At 49.7% G+C, this 19,863-nt stretch overlaps 1 protein-coding gene across 2 annotated transcripts in view; it reads left to right on the plus strand.

Annotated features, from left to right (window-relative positions):
• The window catches only part of NEURL1B (neuralized E3 ubiquitin protein ligase 1B), a 154,395-nt gene extending 137,304 nt beyond the window's left edge, over positions 1-17,091 (plus strand). For both annotated transcript variants that reach the window (XM_026122697.2, XM_026122699.2), the window contains exons 2-5: positions 6,496-7,056; positions 10,187-10,894; positions 11,908-12,033; positions 13,004-17,091. In XM_026122697.2, coding sequence (XP_025978482.1) covers positions 6,496-7,056; positions 10,187-10,894; positions 11,908-12,033; positions 13,004-13,248 — 1,640 coding nt within the window. In that variant the 3' untranslated portion in view covers positions 13,249-17,091. The remainder of the gene's footprint in view (positions 1-6,495; positions 7,057-10,186; positions 10,895-11,907; positions 12,034-13,003) is intronic.
• The last annotated feature ends 2,772 nt before the right edge of the window (positions 17,092-19,863 follow it).

Consider the following 19,863-nt stretch of genomic DNA (forward strand, 5'->3'; position numbering starts at 1 on the left):
ATGATGTGATTGAACTTTGCATTTGTATGAGCTCCCCACTACACAGAAAGTGCTTAATTTGAAAGGAGCGGCCATGCACGAGTTCATTTCCTGAGGACATGTCGAGGGGATGGCAGCAGTGTGGAAAACACAGCGACTCACTGCCGAACGGCCACTGTTGGTCTGGGTGTTGCTGTACCAGGCAAAAAGGATCAGGACGAAAGGGTTATGCCTGATGCTCTCTTGCAGATGCCTCTTTGCATTTATGGGGAAATGCCTACAAGACCACAATAAATGTATCATTAACGCCTACCTAGGGAAGAAAAACAAGGATTTTAGTGTTAAAAAAAATAAAAAAACACCTCGCAAAATGCTCATTTTCAAGCATGAGCCACCCAAGCAAGAGGGTTCTTGCACTTGAAAATCCCACTGGAGCCAGGCACAACTTCTTGCCCTGATTTTGCTAGTTGAAAACGAGCAAAGTTTACTCTGTTATATGTCTACAGGATATTTGCATCCTGAGAGTTATCTCAGTGCTGCAATGCACCTTCTTATAGTGAAAAACATTTCCATCTAAGTCATGAGAGAACCAAACGTGGTTTCAACAATTTCTAGGAATACTTACGCTGTGGCAGAAACTTCTCTCTCCCCCCTCCCACCCCTTCACCTCTTAGAAAAAGTCACAAAAACACATTTCATCGGATACACTACAGGCTCTTAAATCTCCCTTTAGCACCTCAATTTCTATCTCATTCTGTTGCAAGTGAACCACGTGTATTTTTTCAGCCAGCTGGAAACTTGTCTCGGGTTGAAGGAAGAGCAGGCAGATGTCTCAGTCAGAGCAGGGCTCTGGATGGCAAGTCCTGCAAGCGACAAGAAATTAAATGGAGGGTATTTATTAATCGTAAAGTTGAGTTTTGCAATTGTTGTGGGTTTCAGTCAGCAGTATGATCAGAAATTTAGCGGCCTTATAGTGGATTTAGGAGCCTAACTTTATGAATTCCCACTGGTGAGTGTGACATATGTGAAACCAACACTTCCCGGAGAGCTCTTGGACACATTTTCTTTATTTAAAAAATATCTAAGCAGTGCACTAAATATGTACGCGAACAGATTCCGAGCTTCTGCTCTCAAAAGATAAGATTGCATCGGATCAGAATTTTGTTTCATTTTCCTGTTAATGTTTTATTACTTGTGATAGCCGTCCAGCAGCCCAGAGGGGCTTGGTGCCGGCATGCTGGTGGGCTGCTGGGCGCTCGCCGGCCGTACGTGTTGCGTGGTGCACAGCGTGGCGAGGGCTGCCTTCTTACGGGACCACACTGACTTACTGCGATTGACTTTTGATCCATGAGGGCTGTTGCTACAGGCTTTCCGTAGGTGTATTGCACTTCACCACGGTGTTCCCACCTGTTGGGATTTGTGGTGTTTCCTGCTTAAAAAAAAAAAATAAAGCCACCTGCCCCCCTGCAGAAGCCTTGTTTAATGTTCAACAGGGTTGTTGCAGCAGCGACCTACCTCCCCGCTGTAATAGGAAATGGTTCTAATGTCACTGATAAAGCTGTGCCCATAGAGATAAGACACGGGAGTATTGGGTAGATTCCCTTTTGCAGTAAGCGTTAATGGGTAGATTTTACGCTGCGTGGTACCTGTGAGCATTTTCTCTCCCTCTCTGTCTGAACAGCGCAGGGAGACCGTACTCCATCTGCATGCTGATGAGCTGCTCTTCCCTTGTGAGCCCGTTACCCACTGGGCAGTGGTCTCCACAATTTCCTTTACGTCCTGGCTTTATCCAGTTTGCATGGCTGTTTGGGACCTCGCTGACCCATGGTTTGCTTGCCTTGCGGAAGCCGGTGCCTCTGTTGTGGTGGGCTTCCTTGAGAGGGGACCTTAGTGAAGGGCTGGTGCCAGCCAAGGGACCATCTTTTGATCCAGCACATCGGGAACAGAGCGCTCTCCTCCTCTGCACTGTCAGGTGTCCTCTTCGCAGCTCTCTGCTGACTGTGTTCATCTCCTTGAACCTTATTCGCTTCTCCTTCACTTTAGGGCTTTCCGTGGTATTATCTCTGCCTGACTTGCCTGTGCAAGCGAAGGCAGGATCAGTCTGGCTTAAGGTCAGCTCCCCAAGCAAACAGCCTTCTCTGCCTTGCACCCTGGCGACAGCAGCTTTCGAGAGAGCTCTTGTAACGAATTCTGTCTGCTGCCATCAGTGGGATTTCAGTGCAGCAGCAATCCTAATGTTGTGAACAAATAGGTGAAAAAAATGTTTATTTTTAAACCTGAAACCATGATAGATATGTGGAATTTGTCCAGCGTCTGTCCGCTGTACCTTTTTGAAATGCAAAGTGCATGTTTGTTAAAATACCTCTCCAAAGGTCAACATAACCTAAGAAATAAATGTACTGGCCTTTCGAGAAGGTGAAGTTTCAGATGTGCGATAACTACATCTCTGCTTGCTGTTGAAAGCATGGGCCTCCGTTAGCTCAGCGTTGTTTCGGTGCAGCACATGGGACACTGCAAAGGATATGCATGGAAATACTGGACTCCAGTCAGTATTTCTTGTTGCAGCTTTCAGTGAGGAGCCCTTACCTGCAACATTCATGTTTCATCAGCTGCGCTTTCTCCTCCATCTTCCTGGCTTATTTTGCTCTTGCTGAAGCCCCCCTGTTGGGTCTGAGACTGCTGGGGAGAGCAGGAACAAGGAACCCAGCAAACTCTAGAAGGCAAAGAAGCAAAATACTGGATGGGACCTCAAGCCATCATCCGCGGGTGCTCGCCCAAGGCGTTCGTGTCCTTTCGATAATCTAGCCAGCCTCCTTAAGTGCTAACAGCGCTCAGACACTGAAGCATTTGAGGACGTCACAATTTTTAATCCTTTTCCAACGAGGTGTGGGAATACTATCACTCTCTTTTAGACAGACAAGTGAGGCATAAAGAGAAGAAATTACTTGTTCAAAGCGTCGTAGGAATCTTATTGCTGAAAAAAAGACTTGGCATAGCTCTCGCTGCCTGTCGCTGCGTCAGGCACCCTGGGATGGGATGGCTTTTCCGCCACGAGTTTGGCTGTCATTAACCCACTAACAGGCTGCCGCTTTTGGGGGGAAGCACAGAGAGGGGAGGCAAAGGTTTTGCAGGGTTTAGAGACGCAGCAGAGAGACCAGAACGTGAGCTAAACAAAAGTTGAGCTGCAAATAGGGCAATTCAAATTCACAAGCATTTTTTTGAGCTTGTCTAGTCCCCTTGCAGTACATCACGGCGTAAAACACGTGCCCAAGTTCAGCGTCACATGTCTTTCCCGGGAAAGCTGTGCCTCTCCCGGCTTGGGCTGCGTGCCGCTTTATTCGCGGTGGCAACCGACAGGTGTTCATGAGAGGAGGGAACAGCATTATAAATAAATTATCCATTCATTTCCTTCTGGAGACTTTCCTATTGTTTAGTCACAATATGCTTTCCTGTTTTTAAAAAACAAAATTAAAACTAAAAAAAAAAAACCAGACCCTGGCCTGAAGTTCCTCTCTGGCAGGGCGGACTGAAAGCAGTGTTTGAAGTGAGCGCCAATGCAATGGCTTTTCCATCCTCGGTGTTGCCGTTGCTGACACTGCCCTGTCAGTCTTCTGCTGCTTCTGAAAGCGATGTGAGAGGTACCTGCCTGTGAACCAGGCAGCGCGGTGGGTATCGCTTCCCAGAAGTGCCGTGCTCGCTCTTCAGGCGTAGCTTTTCTCCACCAGCTTGATGTGGGAGGAAGGCTGATGCCGCACGCTGGGGGGAAAGCAGGGGATTTTTGTGACGCTGGGGAGGAAAGGGGGATGAAAATGCTCTCCCCTCCTTCCTCCTCCTTGCCAACAAAGTGAAATTGAGGTCAGGCCACTCTATTTTATGGGGGAGTTATTTTTAAGCATCCTAGAAAAATGCAGTTGCATTGATTATTAAGCTAGGGCTGCTCTGCACCGGGCAGCTCTAGCCAGACGAGGTCTGACGCGGTGTTAGGTCCCCGCAGGAGCCCTCGGGTCTGTCCTGGAGCACCGTTCGGTGGCTGCGCTTGACCCACGTCCAAAGCCAAGCCGCGCAAAGGGCCCGGGAAGGCAGAAGAAAAGCAGGGAGCTGGTCTGGGAAAGCATGGCCACAGCAGCATTCGCACCCCGCTGCTCAGACCCGCCAGCCCAGCGTTACGTGCTCGTTCAGTTCGTCCTGCCATGCCTCCCTTTACTAAGGAAACCCCAAATTGTTGTTTCCTCTGCAGCAGCATAATGTGTTGGGAATATGTGCAGGCAGGCACATGTAGCAGCACCCACGTGAAAAGCGGTTGGATCAGTGCTGAAAGCAGCCATCTTCTGTATTTTAGCTCTTCAGGAGGCAAGAAACAACATTTCTCCGTGGAATACCCTAGAGGAATGGCTCCCGCAGCCCCTATTTCCACAAGGCAAATTTTGCGGGGGGCATTGCCTGAGCAGGCACAGCTGGTGCTGGCTTCCCACAGATGAAGGGAACCGTGTCCCGGACCTCGGTGATCCTGCGGGAAGGTGTCCGGCTCGGGGCACTGCTGCGGCGAGGTGCCGTGCCCCGTAGGCACCACAGTGACCGGTAGCCGGGGGGATTTAACGCCCGAGGAAGGCATTTCTTCCTCCCGGTCTCCCCAGGGACTCTGCCTTGTTGGCCTTGGCAGCAAAATGGCAAACCCCCTCTTGGTGTGAGGGCAAGGGTATATTTATTTATATTAGTGTACAGACAGGATTAGCCATTACCTAGTACTAAGCAGTGAGTGTCACGCGCGGCACAAATGAAGGGAGCACAAAAGACCTTTTATTTAGCTACTGCTTTTGCCTGTGATAATTTAGGACTCCCCTTTTTCCTTTGTGAAAACAGGAACTTTGTGCCTTGATAGCTCTTTGACTCCTGTTGCAGATGCCTCATTTCGAGCGGCAATCCTGCATTCAGATCCTACCTGTGACCCCTCTTCTCTTGCATTTGCAAGTACAGCTGTTGCTCAGAGGTGTTAGTAATTCAGCAAATGCAAGTCCCAGCCTCTCACTGCCCTACCTGGTATGTTTTTGCTTGCAAGAAGGTGTCACAATTGTGGATGTCTTGCCAGCTCTCCCAGTTGAATTCCCAGCATCTTCTGTTGTTTCTTTCCAAGAGAGGAAAGCATCAGCAAATCCTTCCCTTGACATTAAGCAAAGCCAGAGGTTACACACAGGGAGGAAGCAGCTTGAAGGAAGGGACGGACAGACCAGTTTCTAAAGCTTCAAACGTGGCAAAATATTTCCAAAAAAATGAGTGCATGTGATGCAGTTTTATATCTAACAGGAAGACTTTAAGCACCCAGGCCTTCTTCCCTTTTTGCTTTAAAAACCTACAAAGCCAAATGCAAAAAAGAAGAGAGGTGGGTTGGATGGGAGAGGGGGAGCCTGAAGAAACGGAAGTGCCTGTAACAGTGGTGGTGGTCCTGGTGGTGGTTGTGGTCATGGGAATCCCAGTATTGCAGTAAGACCCCGTGTAGTCAGGGCCGTACAAAAGAGACTGTCTGCCTCAGTGAACTAATAGCTAAGGGTCAAGATCAAAAGACTAGGTTCTTCTTTCATTTCTGCTTCACGCTTGTATGAACTTCACTTCAATCCTCAAATCTACTTTTCTTGAAATTGATCTCGAAATTGCTATTGACTTTAAATGCTGAGAGATCTCATCCATAAATTCTCCTTCTCCCATCTGTAAAATGAGGATGGCAGGATTTCTGTGCCATCTGTGGTGCTGTGAAGCTAAAAACAATCACCGTTTATAAAGTGCTTTGAGCTCAAATGGGTGGTTCTGTGTAAAGGCAAGGCTTTGTGGGATGAAATGTTCCTTAATGTGCCAGTTGGATCTGATATCTGAACCAGGGGCTGGGCTGAAAGTTTTGGAAGAACATGCTGGTGATGCAGAGGGAGTACTCCAGCTTCTAAATGCCCTGGTTTACTTGTGCGGGCCAAAAGCTCCTTTTCACTGCTACAGAATTAAGGGACAGAAGAGACAGGGGCTTCGTGTCCCACAAAAAATCAGTATCTTATCAGCATCACCTTTCAGCTTTAGCATCTCTGATCTTAATAATCGTGATTCACGGCGATGGTGTGAATCTGGCCACAGTCAGCCAAGCTGCTGTTTTAACAACACATGCATTTTAAATAGGAAACTTAGAATCATAGTCAAAAGTATCAGGCCTTTCCAAATGGAATAGGATGCATTTGATCAGAACAAAAAGATATTCTTTTTGTTAAGCTTTGCAGGGTGTAAAAGGGCAGGCAGGTTGCCAAACCTTTGCCCAAAAGTGCCAGACTGGCATTATGTTTGCATAAAGCCGAGGGCCAGTTTGCATAACAAAGAGCAGACTGTAGCTCACTACAGCATTTCACGTGTAAATAGAGCAGTTTTCAGCAAGCAATGCAAAGCAGCACTGGAACACCAGCAGAAAGCCAGTTGCAGGGCTTCACAGGCTGAGCAAACCAGGTTAAGCGTTTCTAACGGTGCTGGTGTTTTCTCCTTTTGCAGACACAAGTCACCAGACCCGTTCTGTGTCCAGCCGACCCTACTACAGTTTGCCCAACAGCAGCCATGAGAGACGCTCTGTCCTTGCTATCACAGAGCCACCGCGTTTCCATTCCCAAGCCAAAGGCAAGAATGTCCGTCTGGATGCTCACTCTCGCAAGGCTACTCGGAGGAACAGTTTCTGCAACGGGGTCACCTTCACCAACCGGCCCATCCACCTCTACGAGAAAGTGAGGCTGAAGCTGGTGGCTGTGCACCATGGATGGAGTGGTGCCCTACGCTTTGGCTTCACCATCCATGACCCATCGCAGATGAGCTCTGACGACATACCAAAGTACGCTTGTCCGGACCTAGTGACCCGACCTGGATACTGGGCCAAAGCTTTGCCAGAGAGGTTTGCTGTCAGAGACAATATCTTGGCCTTCTGGGTTGACCGTCATGGGAGAGTCTTCTACAGTATTAATGACGAGGAGCCAATATTGTTTCACTGTGGTATTAAAGTTTCCGGTCCTCTCTGGGCGCTCATAGATGTCTACGGCATTACCCATGAAGTGCAAATACTAGGTAGGTGCCTATTTTGGCCAGTGGCATACTCTTCTGGTTGTTCTTTCCACAAAGTCAATGGCATGATCATGGAGAAAAGATGCATGATCTATCATCTGGTCGGTCACTTCTACAGGACACTTAAGAACAATTTGTTGCTGACTTTGTACCTCAGATTAACTGTTTTTCTTTTCCTAATGGCAGAGATACATAAAAACACATATTTCAGAGATGTCAGAGATAGAAAGTCCTAAGGCTGCACATTATAGCAGCCATGTGATGGGCTAGATGGATATCTTTACAGTGCAATGTAAGTGTACCCAGCCTTGTTTGGGGCCCGGACCTGCTGCTGTGGTGTGTGGCAGCACAGTGCTGCTTTACAGCAAGGCCCTCAGGGACTGAAGAGATGAAGTTGACCAGCTCTGGCTTCCCTTATGTTTTGCCAGCTACCAGTTATTGTGAGTCCCCCAAGAACTGTGACTCATTCCCAAGTGTGTCCTAGCGCCTTCCCCAGCCCCTGGCTGAAGCTGCAGCCTGGATCGCTTATCTCCGCTGCAGACTGCTTAGAGCCTCTCACATTACCTTCCCGAGCGATGGTGGGATTTTTTGGAGGCACCTAGGTGTGGGAAAGGGCATTCTGATAGCAGTGGTCATGTCAAACCCTGAGTTCAGAAACCTGTTCCCACCTTGTTCTCTTCACATTCCCTCCCTCTCCCTATTTGTTTCATTTAGACAAGAGGCTTAAGGTCATTTTATCTTTGATTTCTCCTCATTGTCTTGTGTTACAGATGACAGCAACTTCTGGCCTTGACACCCACCTAGATCAGTAGCTTAACAAGCTGTGTTTGCAAACATAAGCTGGCTTACCTCTTCTCTTACAAATGGTCATCACCATGTGCTTCCAAAAGCGCTGGCTGCAGCACAGGCTGTAATCTGCCAGCAGGAGAGTGATGAGAGATGTAATGCTGCTGCTCTGTGCTTTGGGGTCCTTGCCACAGCATATCACATCTCCCCTCACCCCCACAAGTAGATCAGTGCATTCAGGTGATGCCTGTCTGATTTACAAGGAACCATCCATTGGGTGGATTGCAAGAGAGGATGAATTTGTTCCCATTAGCAAACTGAATGAATTGCCATGGAATGACTTGCCTTCTGTAACTTTTTAGGCATTGAAATTTCAAGTGAATTCAGTGTAAGATAGAGTGCTTTCAATTGGTTTACACCATAGGGAATCCTTTTAAAGTACAAGTGTGTTCCCCTTTCCTGAAGGTTCCCAGGAGTTGATTTAGTCTTAACAGCCAAGCTAAGCTGCACCTGCTGCAAAGGATGGTGCTTCTGTCCTCACACTGAATAGACACCAGCTATAAGCTGTGAAATGGTTAGTTTAGTGGGCATGCAGCTCTGATGGATATTCTTCAAAATGGTAGCAATTATTTTACAGCCAAGAATGCTATGCATAAATAACACTTTGTGCTGCCTGCTCTGTTTGTCTCAAATGTGTAATTAAACCTCAGCAGTCGCTTATCCTGTAATTGCAACTGCACCATGCTTCAGCCCCTGGTGATCATCACAGAAGTGAAGGAACATTTGCAGTATTGGCCAGTACAGCTACTTCACCATAGCAGTCCTTCTTCCTTTTTAAATTACAATTAAAAAAATAAAATTCTGCTTGTTTCTTCCTCCCCCCTTCCCTAGCCCTGGCCTGTGGCAGCCAGGTGTGCAGACTGAAAGATGAGACCTGAGAGCACTTGTGTTCTGGTTTTTTTTCATCAAAGTCCCAAGCCCTTCAACCTACCCAGCAGACCAAACTGGTTTACTGCAGATGCAGCAGTCTTAGCAGATATGCCCATCTCTCTCACTCCTCCTTCCAAAATTTTGCAAATAGAGCTGAGAAATGTAGCTGAAATGCAGATGCACGGAGTGCATCTTTCAGCATCATGAAGCTTGGAGGTGTCTTGCTTCTCTGTCGGAGCAGTTCTTGCCAAATTCCCTGTTCTCACAAGCAGCAGCTGGTCCAGCCATCAAGACTACACTGGAGGCCTCCCCTACGTGGGCTTCTGAGCTCAGGCAGCCTGTCCTTTGCAGCTGCTGAATGGTTTCGGGTGTTTTACCTTCTGTGGTAAAAGCCTTGTGATTTTCTCCTCCAAGTAGCAGGTAGTTGGTGCTGGAATGCTTCACCCTTCCCCATCTTTGGGAACATAAGGAGTCTGTTTCATTCAGATGCTCTTATTTCCATATGCTTTGACCTTTCTCAGCTCTTTAATGCCTTCCCTTCAGAGAGGAATGTCCAAGCCACCCCAGGCAGTGCTGCTGGTAGAGGGGAAGGCACTGCCTAAACTCCCCATGCTTTTAAATTCCCCCTTGGCCCAGCACGGCCAAGGTGAAAATCTGGGAACTGAGTTAAGAGTCAGCATCCTGATTTTCTCTTTCCTGTGAAAGTGGAAAATAATACTCTTATTTCAAAAATCTGCAGCAAGTAGCTTTGTGGCAAACTCTCAATTAAAAATCACCACTTCCAAACAGTTTTTCAAGTTCTGCGCTGGTGTGAATGCTCCTGAGATACTAGCCATGGTTCAACTTGCTGATAAAAGAAAGACATCAGCAATGGTAGTGGGCTGTGTGAGGGATGATATTCTTTAGTCAGATGGATATGCTTTAACAAGGCGAGTGTGCCTGAAATATTTATGTAAAATGGCCTCTCTTGGGCACACCTGTGCCTAGACATGTCACAGTTAAAAGTGAGTAAGTCTGAAAGGAATATATATTCATGCTTGTGCTTCTTTGCCCATTACTGTATTGCGGATTTGGCTTGCACCAGACCTTTGGACAATGGGATATTGAGACATTTCCTTCTTTTACAGAGCAACCTGAAAACTATGAGACCCATCTACCAGAAAAGCTGTAGGACCACATTGGTTTACAGCTTTTCCCAGTTCACCAGTGAAGGGGCTCTCGGACTGCCTGAATACTTTATAACACTTGTTGTTTTTCAGTTAGTTAGTGCCAAGATGCAGCCATGCATTGCTTTTCCATTGAGAAGAATGGATTTCAGATAATCTGTAGGCTGAAATAATAACAATAGTCACAACAAAAATAGCTAATTGTATCTTGACTCTAACATCCCTTATTTATCCCTGGGTTTATCTCACAGATAGCATGTTTGCAGAGACCATGACCACTGCCCGGCTCAGCTCTGCACGACTCAGCACTTGCCTTCCCCAGAGCAACCATGATTCAGCCAACTTCAATAACAATGAACTGGAGAATAACCAAGTGGTGGCCAAAATTGCTAACCTAAACTTGAGTCGGGTACCAGGACTTCCGACAGACAACCACATCATCCCCTGTTGCCCAAACAGACGGCAGCGTGCCCAGGGGGTCCCAGCCTTCCTGGATACAGATCTGCGATTCCACCCCACCCGTGGACCTGACATTACCTTTTCTCAGGACCGGATGGTTGCATGCACCAACTGGCAAGAAAGCAATAGGACTTTGGTGTTTTCTGACCGGCCTTTGCACATTGGTGAAAGCCTCTTTGTGGAAGTAGGACATCTTGGGTTGCCATATTATGGGGCCCTTTCATTTGGCATCACTTCTTGTGATCCAAGTACTTTACGGACAAATGAGCTCCCAGCAGATCCAGACTTTCTCTTGGACCGCAAGGAGTACTGGGTGGTTTACCGAGCTTTCCCTGTCCTCAACAGTGGCGACATTCTCAGTTTCATGGTCTTGCCGAATGGAGAGGTGCACCACGGGGTGAACGGAGCCAGCCGAGGAATGCTAATGTGTGTGGACACCTCACAGTCTCTCTGGGTGTTTTTCACAATCCATGGTGTAATCAACCAGCTCAAAATATTGGGTAAGCGCAGCCAAAAGCAATAGTAATGGGGAACACCTTGCTAGTGAAGTTTCTTGGGCCAGAATGCAAGCTGCGGGTTTGCCTTAGCAGTGTTGGCTTTTGCAGAGCTGCTTGCATGAGGAAAGTGATAACGACGTGAGTAAGCAGCTCCTGATCTGACCTCGCTTTCACAAACAAGAATGAGCGAGACATGGTAGCTGTAACGTAGATGTATGCAGCATATATAAGTCTACCAGAAATGGATGAGACTTGAAATGTAAAGTAAGCAACAGGGAAGGAGGTCGTGATGGGTGTGCGTGTGGTTGGTTGGTTTTTAGAGGAGTCGTGTATAAAAGAGATTCTTTATAAACCCACTATTCCAGCCAACAGGTATGAAACTCCTGCCTCAGTAGCAGTGATGCTTTCTGTCAGAGTAGCTGTGGTTTAAGTACGTGTGTTGCTGACAGACAGCAAGCACTCCTCAAGCACAGCAGCAACTCTGGTATCAAATGTCACTTTTTAACTATTGCTGGTGACCCATTACAGCACTTTCCTTTTCTCTCTTTAAGGATGCTGTCAACAAATCAGATCTTGATGGCTTTGTAGAACAGATTTTCTCATTTAAAGCAAGATGCTTTCCCAGCTGCCTCTGCACTGACAACGAGACAGTGATAACCTGAGGCTGCTGTTGTTGGAGAGATCAGGACTGTGGGGAAGTGACCTAATACCACAGTATCTTGAATGTCAGATAACCTATTTTCCACCTCATTGAAGTACCAGACAGAAATTGTATGATAGCACAGTGAGGTCCAGTACTTGATGGTCCAGGAGGTCACATGTAAAATTATGTACCTACAACACTGGTAAGGGGCAGCACTCAACTCAGCAGCAGCTATACTTTATTGCTGAAGCACATTGCCCCACAGTGTGGAAGTGAGTCACCAGGCTGAGGAACATGTACCTCAAGCTTTTGGGATCTCCATGCGAGATGTGTGTTCGCCCTGCAGCTGGCTGAACCTCTGCTGTGTTTGCAGGCACTGTGCAGTCCAGCCCAGTGACCGTCTCTCCCTCAGGATCCCCCGGCGGCTCGCAGTATGACAGCGACTCAGATATGGCCTTCAGCGTGAACAGGTCGTCGTCTGCTTCAGAGTCATCGCTCGGTAAGGGAGAGCTCAGCCCTGAACTCTGGGTTGGGAGACACGCTGCTGTCCATGCAGCGTGTCGAGCTGCAGCTTGCCCCCTGCGAGAGCAGGAGTTCGGTTTCCCCAGACTGCAGTACGCTGAGACATGAACACACACTGATAGCGTATGCTCGGACTATATAAAATAGCAGGGTGAGGTTAGTGGGGAGATATATCTGCTGTGAGACCAACAGAAAAGGTTGGAAGGAAAAACAAATAGGTGGGAAGCTTTTCACAGCCTGAAGAAGGACTATGTCTTAGCTACATCAGTCAGTCTAAGAGAAGACGCTGCTGGTCCCTGCAAAGGACCGCGGGGCTGGCACAGCAGAGGTGTGCCATGTCTCACGTCTGCAGGGTAATGGGACCGAGAGAGACAGGAACTCCCAGGCTCCTGTCCCAGATCCCCAGCGACATGCTCCCGAACTTTGCACGAGCTGGACTGCCTCTCTCAGCGCTGTCAGTTGTCCGCTCCCGCATGGCTGCCCAAGGAAATGTTTGTGTGCTAGTGTTTGGCTCTCAGGCAGAGGTGCACGAATCCCCTGCCCGGTACTGTCGCTGGCATGTGCCATCACGGAGCATGCTGCAGCAGCATGGCACAGGTGACTGGATGTTGAGGCACCCTGCTCGGAGCACAGCTCCGTCTGGGAGAGCGGGGCTCTGCTCACTGGCACCCTCAGACGGGTGTGCAAATAACGTCGCTGCTTGGGGAAGCCCAGGCAAGCAGCACTTGGCCCTCTCTGTCGAGCTCTGGCTGGAACGATACTTGTGCTACCAATTAGATAGATAGGTAAAATAAGCTGGAATTTTATTTGGCCAAAGAAACTAGGCAACAACTAAGGAAGGAAGTGCCTTAAAAAATTCACTTGAGGGGGTGCGTGTTGTACATGATCAGTCAAGTTTGCACCATCCTGGGGACTGAACTATCTTGTTTCTTCCTCCTCCTTTGCAGTGACTGCTCCCAGCTCACCCCTGAGTCCTCCCGTCTCTCCCGTCTTCCCTCCTCCGGAGCCATCAAGCAGCAAGAACGGGGAATGCACCGTCTGCTTTGACAGCGAGGTGGACACGGTCATCTACACCTGCGGACACATGTGCCTCTGCAACACCTGTGGTCTTAAGCTGAAGAAGCAACTCAACGCCTGCTGCCCAATCTGCCGACGGGTCATCAAAGATGTTATTAAAATATACCGTCCTTAGTTCTCGCTCGGGCTGTAGGAGGGGGAACTCCGCTAGCAGTAACCATGCCTTTCCGTCCCTGCTTATGGGTTATCGTGCTGGTCAGTCGTTATCAAGTGGCTCGTTATCTGTGTTTCCTTATTTGACCGGTAGGGCACAATTCAGGGATAAAATTGAGCTGAGGATCTAACAGGGCCCAAAGCCAAGGCTGCCATAAAAGCCAGGCTTTGAAAAGTCGCGTGCCTACAGATGAAGCCAGTGAATCACGTTATGGACCCAAACCAGCTGCAAATGAGAAATTTCCTGTGCAAAGGCTCTTTTTTTTCTCCTGAGGAGAAGGCTAGCTATGGTGCAGACCGGGATGGGGAGGTTGCTATTATTTCAGTGCTGGGTGCCCCCAGAGTTCCCAAATCCCAAACCCAAACAACACCTCTGTGCTGCTGCTGAGTACTTGCGGCAGTGCCTGGTGCCCTGCTGTGATGGAACAAAATCTTGTCTTAGGATAAGACCCGGTTGGAAGGGTTCAGAGTGGACAAAACTAATCTGGAAATGTAACATTCATCTTCTTGTTTCTAACTGGGGCACAAGTTCAGGCCAAAACAGTAGCACAGTGAGATTCTCACTTGTTTGGGTTTTGGCCCCCTGAACAGGCTGTTGGGGGTACATGGAGAAGCTGGTTTGAACTTAGATGAAGCAGCTTTTGCTTTTTTTTGGCAGAGCAGGAATTTTTTGGACGGGGAGGCTGAGTGAGACCTAGGGAGCAGCCCCTGGGGCTAGCAGCGATGAACATGAGCCATTTTGCAGTCCCCAGACAATCAGAATAGCTGTAGCAACAGTGACTTGAGTAGCGGTCAGTAGTGCTGGGTTGTTTAACGCATCTCCAGTATGGCTGGCTAATTTACACAGCTGTAAATTGCAGCCTGTTCTGTGTGGTTGAGGATTAAGCCTGCTTTTGGACAACTATGCTATGATCTTGGCTTAGAGCAGGGACTGACAGGGCATCTTGGAGGAGGCTGGCAGCACATCTGGCCAGCAGCTGAGAAAGAGGAAAAGCACTGGCCTACCATCATCTAAAATGATAGTTGTTAAGGGAGCATTTGCCACAGTCATGCACGTGCGCTTGCAGTTTGCTCTGCTCCTCTTAGGACTTGGTGTAGTTGCCATCTTGCACAGTCCTGCCTGCCTCACTTTTCTCTTAACCCTTCCCCTGTAACCAGCGCCACGGCAGGGCACAGCCTTCCTCCTTCCCCATCCAAGTCCCACACGGACTTCTTGGAGCCCATGGTGAGAAATCCATCTCTGACCCAGTTCAAGCCAGTTCACCTTTGCTTTCTTGGGACCGTGTATGCTCTGATTTTACCTGCTGTCTTTCTCCTGCATCTCCAGGTTTTCTCAGCAAAGCTGTCATCTGCCTGGATGCTCTGGTTCCCAGGGAAAGGCCTCGGCAGTAGACAAGAACTTGTTGAAATGGACAGGGATCTCACTTGGCTTTACTTGGGAGGAGGAAAGAAAAGGCTCTGAGGCTATTATTAGATGTTGGGACTTAAAAGGTAAATAGATTTCAGCTGTGATTTGGACAGCTACAGGCAGCAGCAACCTACATGAGCTGGGAAATGTATGAGCAGGCTGCAGCAGGGCCGAGTTGGGGAACTTGATGTCCTCCTTCCTACTGCCCCCATGGGGACTTACCACCATCCTCTACCCACTTGCATGGGGCCTCTCCACTCTGTGACCCATGCACCTACTGAATCTGGCCGAGTTTCCAGCTGGGAGAGGCCAGGTTGATAAGGAAGGGATGATGTAGGATGCAAGAGGGGCTGGTGAGATCTGAACTCAGTGACTGCGTGTGCCACCATGTGCACACGTACTGCTTTTTTCAGAAAGGTATTGCACCTTCATCACATCTTAGTCTAAAAATGAAAGGAAAAAAAAAAAGAAAATAACCCATGAAGGTCACAGGGCTTCCGGGTCCAGAGGCGCAGCCTGGCTTTCTGCCTGTCGCTTCTCTACGCCAGTCCCTTTACCCAGCTTCGCTCCAGCCTTTCGTCTCCTGGGTGCTGGTAGCTCTGGGTGTGTTGCCACCTATCCTGGTTCTGGTTGCCTGGGTGGTGTTTTGGATGTGCTGTTGACAGTGGTGTGATCGCTTATATAACTGTAATCAATCCCTATCCCAGATGGTCTCTTACATCACGGAAAGCACACCCAGGGGATCAGATAATCCTCTTCCCCCATCAGGCCGTTTCTGCTCTGCAGTCTGTTGTAACATGCCATCGTACAGGGCATAAAGCAAACTCTCCTCCCCTCCCAAAGAGCTAATTAATATTTTCATTAAGCATGTAAATGAGAGGCCCCTTTACCAGGAGATCTTCTCTCACCTGCTGCCTTGCAGCATCAGCCCGAGAGCACAGCGGCTTTGCGAAGCAGAGCCCTGCTGGGGTTAACAGCTACATCACGCGCTGGCTGTGTCCTGGCGTTGAAGCAGGGACGAGCTGTGAGCTTCGGTTCCCGGGTGGAGGGTCAGGGTCCAGAGGTAGTCAGTGGGCGCAATGCAAAGAGCAGGATGATGGCAGATGCATGTGATGGCAGGGTGGAACCGGGGTTGGCCTTGCCCCTTGGAGCACAGCTAGCGGGCAGGAGGGGGGAGCCGTTGCGGGAGTGGGGAGCCCGGGGAAGCTGGCTGAGCTCACCGTGTGGGACACGCACGTGGCGCTAGCTGGGACCAGCCGAGGTCTGGGCACGGAAATGCAAGCATGTGTGCCCCCCGTCCCGTGCTGCTATGCCAGTTGCAGTGCATGCACAGAGCATATGCATGTGCAGGGCTCAGCCCACACCTGTACCCAAGCGGCACAGTGCCCACGCTTGGCCAGTCGTTAGGTGAGCGTGGCTAATTTTACGCCTGGGGTTTTGGTGTACCCCTTCTTTTAAGCCAGAAGGGAGAAAGCCAGAGCTCTTCCAGCTCAACGGAGGAGGCCACATTGCACAGGTTTAATTTTTGCTGTAGCAGCCATGGTTGATTCCCAAAAGGGCCGCATCCAGCAGGGCCAGCAAGGGCTGGAGCTCATTCAGGGTAATTAAACTAGTCAGGGTCCGGGGTGCAGCTGTGCAGCAGAGCGGGAAATGAGCAGCAGTGGACGCGGCGCCCTGCCTCGCTGAGAGCAACAGGAATTTTCCAAACTAGGTGCAGAAGCCTCTTAAAAAGATTTCCAGGAAAAGGTAGCCTCTTACAGATTTAATCATTAGTACTCGTATTGCTATTTTTTTTAAACAGTCTGATGATATATGATTTGTACAGAAGATCTGTTTGTGCCTTATAAGGGTGTCTGTGCACTTTTTATCCTTTTTAAAGCAACTTTTAAAAAACAAAACAGGGGGAGAAAATAACACAGATCAATGGTAGTTTTATAGAATTTTGTGTTCACTGGGAATCCTGCTTTTTATATATATATATCTATATATATATATAGGAGTGAAAAAATGTTTATTTCCTTGGATTTTCCCCCCTCTCCTCCTAATCTATTTGTGGGGGAAAAAAAAGAAAGAAGGAAAAAAGAAAGCAGGGGGAACCCTTTCACCTTCCCCCTTCCCAAGGCAGTTACTCTCTTATTGTTACCTTTATGATTCAATACTGTGATCTGTACATCATGTTTAAGCTGAATCAGATTTTGGACTCTATTGGGCTTTGCAAGCAAATCATTTGGGGGAGTGGGGAGGGGGGAGCCGCACGAGGGAGGGAGCCGCACTTCTACCTGTCAGTACTCTATAGCGTTGTGTTCAGTGCTGTGTGTTTTATTTTTTTGTCCATTTATCTGTTTTACATTAATATAATTTTACTTGTTTATGAAACAAATAAAACTTTGGCTTGTAGGAGTTCTCCCTGACATTTAAAAGCTGTTGCCCTGCATGGCCTGGGGGAGTTCGTTCATAACACTGCCCCGGCAAGAGCCCGGCCCCGCCGAAGCCCCAGGGAGGGGTTCAAGCCCCAGGCCACGGGGCAGTGCCACCCTGGTTCCCATGGTGGGCAAGACCCTCTCGGTTCCTTCTGCCTTCAGGTACCCACTGGAAGAGGCTCTTTCCTTCCTTTTTTTTGCCCATTTTTTGCCTATTACTAATGTGAGCAGTGCATAAGCAGTGCCACGGCTCCCTGCCAGGAGGTACCTGGATCCCGGGGTCCAACTCCTACTTTTGCCTGAGCTGTTAAAATTAATGTGGCCACGGACCCACGGCAGCCTGAAGGGCAAAGAGCCTCCCTGGGGATGGGCAGGGTCCATCGCTGCCCTTTCAGGAATCACCAGGCTCAACCTGGTTTGAGCTCAAAGTGACTAAATCACTAGGCTTGAACCGGGAAGGTGCTGCAGAGCAGCTCCAGGCAGCCCTTGCAGGCCCTAGAGCCGACTGCTCCATCCTCTGCAGACAGCGGTGGGCACAGTTTCGCCTTAATCTAATGAACTGAAGTGACCGAAGGGCCAAATGGTGCCATATGTGTCCATGCTCCATGTGGCACATGGAGCTTGGCTGGGCTTTCCTCGGGCAGGCCACGCTTGGCGCCACGTGGCTCATGAGCCCAGGTCATGCCTGGGGAGCAGGGCACCAAGCACTGCTTGGGGTGGGCTGGGACATCCACCGTGCCCCTGGTGCGTGGCAGGGCCCAATGCCAAGGCCTCCCCGGCACAGGCAGGGATGAGCCCAGCACCCAGGATGACTGGCAACAGCCCGCAGTGCTGCCGTGGCTGGGGAGAGCCAGCTCTGCATAGGGATGGAAGAGAAAAATGTTTTTCTGAGCACCTTTTAAACCAGCATCAGTGCTTCTCTGGGCTGTTAGCACTGGGGGCCAGCGAAACAGTCGCCACGCTGATACACCCATGTTACTAGCACTGAATAAGGCTGCAGCCTTCACTAGCCATGGACACAAGGACCCCCCCACCCCCAACCCCATGCTGGAGCAGGGCATGGGCTGCACAAAAAGATGCACTCACGACCAAATCCTGCTCCTACAGTGGCATCCAGCAGCAGCGGGGCAAAATGTGGCACAGGAGCGATTCAAGAACTGGGTTATGTACGCCGAAGGGCTGTAAGTCAGAAATCCACGCGTCATGACCTGTCCCACCCCCGTGAGAGGGATGGTGCAGCCTGGCCACGGTCCTGCTAGGAAACCCCCCGGGAAGCCCCGGGCGCTGGCAGCCCCCTCCTCGCCTTTGGTGCTAGCCCTGGGCCTGGCTCGGGCTCTGCTGTGCTGAGCCAACAGCACCGCGCAGTGGCCACAGGTCACTGCGGCTGGAGGTGCAAGCCCAGCGCCCAGGGCAATGCCCGGGGAAGGGACAGGGTCCCTGCAGCGTCACGCAGGGGGACCCAGGTGCCAGCGGGCGCCAAGGTCTCACCAGTGCTGTGGCTCATTTAGCTCTTCCAGTGTGGAGGCTCAGTCATGAGGGCTGAGTCCCTCTCAGGGCTGGCACGACTTTGTCATCTGCAGCCCAAGGCAGCAGTGGGCTAAAAGCCTTCTGCCCCTACAGCACCCACCACGAGTCACCTCCAGATTATTGGGGGTGCCTGGCTTTCTGAGGCCGCCTCAGAGCCACCAGGCTCCTTCAAACAGTCCCACAAAAGGGCTATTCAGCCCCATTACCAACATAGGTGCATAGGAAGGAGAAAAGCAGACCAGCTGCACTTCAGATTGCCAAGATGGATTAGCCTTTTCCTTGAGAAACCCTTTAGGGCAGCCCTTCCCCTTACACACCCACAGTGCTTGTCTGCTTCCTTTCCTACCCCACAAGGCAGGATTTTAAAGCAGCTTAGTATTTCTTCCACTTTTCTGGTAGGCAGGAGACCAGGTGAAGGACTGCAGCTGGACTTTCCAACAGCAGGGAGCAGGACTTGCCCCACCAACTGCACTGGGAAACATGCTGAGGGTGCTGGGAAGCGCAAGGGGCTGACCCACAGGAAGCTTATGGGGAGGCATACCTGAGAGATAAGACAGCACCAGCCAAGCTTCACACAGGCAGCGGGGCCTCCAGACTCCTGCTGGGATGCTTTCTCCAACCAACCTTCTCCACCTGGGCTTAAGATGCTCTTGAGACGACAACAAGCACAGCTACCATTGGCAGAGGATGAGAGCAGTAGGATCTGGAGTCAGACTCAGACGTTGCTCTACCAGAGCATCACACCCAAGCAAGGCAAATACAGAAACAAACAGCCCTGTTTATCTCCCCATAGACAAAAGTGCCCTGAGGACAAGGAAAGAGGAACATTTTTATGCTGGGGACAGGTCCTCTGCAGCACAAGCAAATTCAGCTGAAAGGAGCCATGCATGGGGCTCCTTGACATTACCACCAGCTCAGCAATAAGCATTGTCTCTGTACACACCGTTTGGTTGCCCCCCTGAGTGCCCCCCTACCCCAGTTATAGAGCTGCATTTCACACCTTAGAGACAATTTGCTCCCGCTCTGTCTGGGACTGTGGACTATGCTGTGACAAATAATGGCTGTGGTGACCATCATGTTTTCCCAAGATCAGCTCCTCTGCTCCAGCAAGTCAGGGGTAAGAGCCAAAACGTGGGCTGGGAGCTGTGGCAACGAGCAGTAAAGCATACAGAAGACGCTGGTGCAAACGGCTGCCTGGTAGAGCACAAACCTTCCAGCTCTC

This window comes from Dromaius novaehollandiae, chromosome 15 (genome assembly GCF_036370855.1).
Source record: "Dromaius novaehollandiae isolate bDroNov1 chromosome 15, bDroNov1.hap1, whole genome shotgun sequence".
In the NCBI taxonomy this organism is placed as follows: domain Eukaryota; kingdom Metazoa; phylum Chordata; class Aves; order Casuariiformes; family Dromaiidae; genus Dromaius; species Dromaius novaehollandiae.